The 6,000-nt window shown below is 42.6% G+C and overlaps 1 protein-coding gene across 5 annotated transcripts in view; it reads left to right on the top strand.

Annotated features, from left to right (window-relative positions):
* LOC100741514 (protein kibra) overlaps positions 1-6,000 on the top strand; it is a 43,790-nt gene that overhangs the window by 33,410 nt on the left and 4,380 nt on the right. For 4 of the 5 annotated variants that reach the window (XM_024370408.2, XM_012390306.3, XM_003492593.4 and 1 more), the window contains 5 exons: positions 2,085-2,193; positions 2,660-2,819; positions 2,978-4,504; positions 4,785-4,871; positions 5,361-5,550. In XM_024370408.2, coding sequence (XP_024226176.1) covers positions 2,085-2,193; positions 2,660-2,819; positions 2,978-4,504; positions 4,785-4,871; positions 5,361-5,550 — 2,073 coding nt within the window. Of the gene's footprint in view, positions 1-740; positions 1,068-2,084; positions 2,194-2,659; positions 2,820-2,977; positions 4,505-4,784; positions 4,872-5,360; positions 5,551-6,000 lie in introns of those variants that run through there. The other variant, XM_024370406.2, reaches the window with a different exon arrangement.

The following is a 6,000-nucleotide window of genomic DNA, read 5'->3' as shown; positions in this document are numbered from 1 at the left end:
GCCTTTTTACACCGGCTAAGAAAGAGCCGCTTGAGGCCACCGTGGTTGAAGCGAGATAAATGAAAAGACTATGGAAGGAGCAGACGGAAAGTGAGGAGAGGAGGAACGCCTATACGGAGATTGAGAGAGGTAGGCTCCGCGCGTGTATGTGTGCTCGAGTGAGAAAGAGGCAGAGATCGAAGGATTAAACGGAAGAAGAGAAGGAGGAGGAGAGAAATAAAAGAGTAAAAAGGAAGGATGTTGGATAGGATGGTAGGGAGAAGGGTGGTAGGTAAAAGCAGGATGGAAACGAGAAGGGAAGGAGAGAATCGACCGGGTGGTGCAAGAAGCGAAGGAAGAGAAGGCAAAAAGGAGGAAAAAAGGTGGGATCCCTTAAAAATTGAGACCCACAGAGGTGGGGATCGGAATTTCGGGCCCCGTAAACCGGCCAGTCTCGAGGAGGCCTTCGCGAAGATGAGGTGAAGAGAAGAGGAGATAGACATCCGACGGGATAGAAGAAGAAGAAGGAGAACGAGAAGGAGAAGAAGAAGAAGAAGAAGAAGAAGAAGAGGAAGGCGAGGGCGAAGAGGAAAACGACGAGGAAGAAAAAGGCGGAGAAGAAGGAAAGGAAGAAGAGTATATCGGAGAGGAAAGAAAGAGACGGCAACGATCACGACGTTCACGACGACCACGACGACGAAGAAGACGAAGAAGAAGAAGAAGAAGAAGAAGAAGAAGAAGAAGAGGAACCGTGCCTAGTCTACTGTGTACCCGGCATGGACCGTCAGTACACACTCTGCGTACTCGTACCGGCGCACCAGTACCGCACCTACGTAAACAATTACCATCAGCAGGCGCATCAACAGCGACTGCAACAACACCAACGCCAGCAATATTCCGAGCAGCAACGTTCCTGCAAACAGCCTTATCAACAGGAGCAAATTTACGAGAACGTCGTGTCCCAATATCGAATGAGAATGTGCTACCACAACGACTACGAGAACGACGAGCAGATACAGAGGTTCTATTGGGAGCAGTGCTACAGACGCGATGACACCGACGCCACCGCATACTATTACTGTGAATACGTAAGGACTCTTCCAGGATTTTCGCGTATCTCGTGCGTTACTTCGATCTCTTGGAATCCGTCGAAGTGAAATTCCACGTCCGGCGTATCATCGTCAACGACTTTGTCACCGATCAGTGTTTTCCTTTCCATACCTCTGCTATCTAATGTCTCATATTTCGTTCAAATATCTCTCTGTCTCTCCGATCTCACGTGTCTCTAATATCAAGATACGATCCGCTGATAACATCGAATAGAAATTTCGAATCATTCACTGTTTCTGTCTTTCGCATTTACACGTCGACTAAGAGAAAAAGAGAGAAAGAGAGAGAGAGAGAGAGGCCTCGAAAACGAACGGTAATTGGAAGTACCGGAGCTCGCTTCGAGAACTCTTTTCGAGAATAGCAAAAGTGCGAAATTCCATAGAAACGCGACACGAGAGAGAAACGGAACGAGAAACGTTGCCGTGAATTCCGAATGTTTCTCTCGCTACCGATCGACTACGTTCTTTTATTTCCTTCTGTTTTACGACGTTGAACCTGCGGAACAATCCGAACTGCAGGATCGTCCGACATTCTTAGCACTACGTAAATCATGTGTAATGGTATTTCCTTGTTTGAAAATCGAAAGAATGCTGCCGCAGGCAGTTGCGTGGCTTCTATCGGATTTCGATGCGTGATCGAGCTAAAAACGTGAAACGACGTGCTATTTCCAACGTTACTTTTAACCACAGAATTCTTTCTGTTAAGTGTTGTTGCTTAAGTGCTATATGCGCATTTGCAATTTAATTTACCCGAGAATCTGCATCGATTATTCGATTGTTTGCTTCTATTATTAAAATCGACTGTATGTTTAAAATAAACTCAATAATCGAAAGTCGAAATGATCGAACGATCGAACGATTACTTCAGTGTGGATGCGGTTGGATGTTTGAATCTCGTGACTTTTATTTATGTTTATGATAGGAATTTTTTTCTTTATTATTTCGGAAGAACGATGGATCGTAATTTTAACAGTGTCGTTTGCAACTGTGTTACAGGCGAAAAAGGAGATCTACGATGTGAAGCAACAGAGGTTATGTCTGGCCCAGGATGAGTACAATCACCTCAACAACGCTTTAACGACGCTCGGTGCTTCGCGTACAAGTTGTGAGTACATATTAATATTTATATATTTTCAACAAATTTTTGACATTCAGAGTACTCCTCAAAGTATAGTTTAGCGTGGAAAGTAATGATTTACTTGGAACTTATGACGCGCTAATCGTTCGTTTCGTTATCTGTGCTACGCAACACCCTCAAATAAATTTATTTTACAATAAAAGTATTTTTATCTATATAGTTGTTATTATCATGTTATTCCTTTACAATTATATCGTTCGTCCAACTAGAATACAGCAAAATTTTGATACCACAGTGATTGAGGGGATATTTCTTATTTTGCAAAAAATTTGCCAATGTCGTCTTCAATTGTTTGTAGAATACAAAGTCAAATAAACGCAACAATATCTTTTATACTTTTTGATTCAGAGTTCATTGTTATTTTCCACATATAGGGTTAATAAAGAATACATCGAACGAAAAGGTAATGATTGATCATCTATCTCGTCTACAGTGTGCTCCAGTTCAAGTTCATTGAGTACCAAGTACGATCCGGATCTTTTGAAATCCGACGTGGCGCTCGCGAGGAGTCGAGTTTCCCGGCTGAAACGAGAGCTCGAACAGATCCGCGCTGAAATGAACTGTACACAACGAGGAGTGGACACTCTTGCAAGGTATGTCGTTACTGTCTTCTTTCAAGATTTACATCAGACATCTAGTGGAACTCGTAGAAGTACGGATTTACATAAATATTATTTATAGTTTTATCGTAACAGAACGAATAATCTACCGAAGACACGAGTTTCAATGTTTCCTGTTATTTTTGATATAGCGTCGAACAGAAATTGAGCGGGCATCATGGCGGTTGTTACAACATCACCGAGGCCCAGGCAATCATGACGGAGCTTCGAAACATTCAGAAATCGCTGAGTTCGGGCGAAAAGGAGAAAGCCGAGTTGATGCAGTCTCTGGCTCAATTGAAGGACGAATTGACGAGACTACAGCTCTGCGAAGGTAGTCCCGAGGCCAGCACTCTTAGCTTACCTCAGGAGAAGCTTAGTACAGCGTCTCAGACTGATCTCTCCGGCGAATTGGTCCCGATCGGTACTCGCCTGGCCGAGATGGCACGTATGAGGTTGCAGTACGACGAAGCAAGGAAAAGGATACAGCATATACAACAACAATTGGCTGACCTCGAGGAAAAAGTAACTCCTGGTCAGACAGAAAGCGACAAGGACAAGTTGTTGCTGTTCCAAGAGAAAGAACAGTTGCTTCGAGAGTTAAGGAGTATCACTCCGCGTACGAGAACGCAACAAGATATGAAGAAGATCCAGAGTGAGATCCGTCGCCTCGAGCAGGATCTAAACAACGCGCTTGAATTGTCGAACAAGACGATTACGGATCGCGTGCGACTGCACGAAGAGAAGCAACTGCTGTTGCAACAGTTGAGGGACGCTTTACGCTCGATGGCGATGCTCGAGGGTCAATTGAAGACTCTCAGTGCGAGCACGCTCTCGGTGAGCAGCAGTTCCAGTCTTGGAAGCCTTAGCACGACCAGTAGCAAGGGTTCGCTTAGCTCTGGATTGAGCTTCACTGATATTTACGGCGGTCCTCAGTGTCTGGGCCCTGTCAGCTCTCAACAGGAGCGACCAGTCGACATGGTTGATCTACATAGACGCGTAGAAAGATTGCTCAGAGGATCGGAGCAGAATAATCTCGTCAGTACGCCTTCTCCTGGTCGATCGCAGCCAAGTTTGTCGCCAAGATCGAGTCTCTCCAGCGTCAGTCCACCGGTCTCGCCGCTTTATGAGAATGCCCCGATGGGCCCACCACCTGCTTATGAACACGTAGAGATGCAGAGAAGGCAACATCAGAGACCTACAACCTCGTCGAATGCTCACTTAGATGGAAATCAGCTGGAAGACCGTTTGGCGGAGCTTAGGCTTACTCAGCAACAAACATCGTCCCACGAACAATCCTGTGTTGCACCTCAGGATCGTCTTAAGTTGGTCGGTGGCCCGCATCCACCCGTCGAATTGCAATCTGGAAATATGTCCCAAGGAAGCGGCCTTGGCAGGCCTGTATGCGTTATGCAGCATCAAATGTCTCCGCAGGAACCACCGCCTCTTTCGCCTATAAGTGAGACACCTCCTCCTACTGGTATTCGTTCGAGAGCTAGCAGTTCTGGTACGAACACCAGGTCCGTCTCGGCAGCTGTTTCCGACGAAAGTGTCGCGGGTGATTCGGGAGTATTCGAGGCTTCTAATCGAAGGAAACTGCCCGGAGCGATTGGCGATGTCAATTCGTTGGCGCTTGGCGAGATGAGCCTGGAGACGGCACAGGTGCAAATTAAGCTTAGGTTGGTTTTATGTTTATATAATTCTGTTTCATAGATTGGAGATCGAAGAGCCATATGAGATACGTAGGCGAAGAATTGGGAAATGTTCGGTTCGTGTTTCTGTGATCTCATTCGTCATCCGTGAGTGAAGTGATAACTTACAGTGACAGTGATTTATGTAACAGACTGGAGGAGTTTTCTCCTTTAAAGGAGTCTAGTCGAAATTAGTTTATATCTCATATGGTTCCTATCTTGTAGAAACAATAACGTAAGTGCTTAACTAAACAATTTATTTGTTTAGATATTCTGTAAGTGACGGTTTGCTCCATGTTGGAATCGAACGTGCCAGAAATTTGGCTGCACTTTTCATACCTAACAACGCGCAAGTGTGAGTATTTATCTAATCGTATAATTTTCCTATTATTCAATTATTTCAATTCGATTATAATGCACGTGACTGTCAGAAGAAATAATTTTGTTATATATTTAATGTTAAGATAATTTATTCGGTAAATCTTTTAAAAACAGTGAAAAATATTATGATATCTTTTATAGAGTATTGGGAGAATGGAAAGAACTGGCATAACTTATTTTAAATATTTTTTTTATTTGAAAGTTGGAAGTGTTCTTGGATCCTTCCTTTCTCTTTTTAATCGTTATGATATTTCTTTTAACCCGAATAAGAATATAATATAAGAATGTAATTTTTTGATCGTAAAGTATCTTTATGTAAATGTAGCGACATTTTACAAACAAGAAACGTTTTCAACGAGACATAAATATATGCGATATTTAGAGTCACGTTGACGAGCCTGTTAGGATGAAGATTAAAAATGTCGAATAGTAACAGTTGTTTTTTTCCCTGTTTGCGCTTTAGATACATAAAGGCTGCATTGCTTCCGATGCAACCGCCCGTTAATCACATGTGTTGTACGAAACCTGTTGTGGATCTGCGCAAACCAACCTTCGGCGAAACATTCCCGATTGCAGTACCACTCAACAAACTGTACACGAAGACATTGCAAGTCAACGTTTGGTGTACGGGTAACGAGTCTGAGGAGTGCTTGGTACGTGTGTCTTCCGGCTCTTTCTTGTTTCTTTCCTTTGAATATCAAGATGGCAATAAAGTATTGAAATCGTCGAATGCTTGTCTAACGCACGATAAGATTCTCATCGGTTACCAATTTATTGACAATTCAATGGCTTTTATAATGACGTTGAATGCAGCCATAATAAACAAGATATGATCGCGTATACATTTTTTTGTAACGTGATATGCTTTTTACGAACTTCAGGTTCATTTATCTTAAATATGCTAATATCTTTATTTTGTTTATTTCTACTAAACAAGATACAATAAGAAGTACTGTAAATTATAATTACTTAAATAGCGGACTCTTTTGATAGCAAAATATTAATTTAATGACGTTTGTGTTTATTGCAATATGGGCATTCTCTTGCCTTTGGAGATCAACAATATTAAATTATTATAATTAAGAGATTTAAAATATATCAAT

Source organism: Bombus impatiens, unplaced genomic scaffold, assembly GCF_000188095.3.
Source record: "Bombus impatiens unplaced genomic scaffold, BIMP_2.2 scf_0765, whole genome shotgun sequence".
NCBI classification, from domain to species: domain Eukaryota; kingdom Metazoa; phylum Arthropoda; class Insecta; order Hymenoptera; family Apidae; genus Bombus; species Bombus impatiens.
The sequence above is the reverse complement of the archived record's forward strand: the minus strand, read 5'-3'. Positions and strand labels throughout refer to the sequence as shown.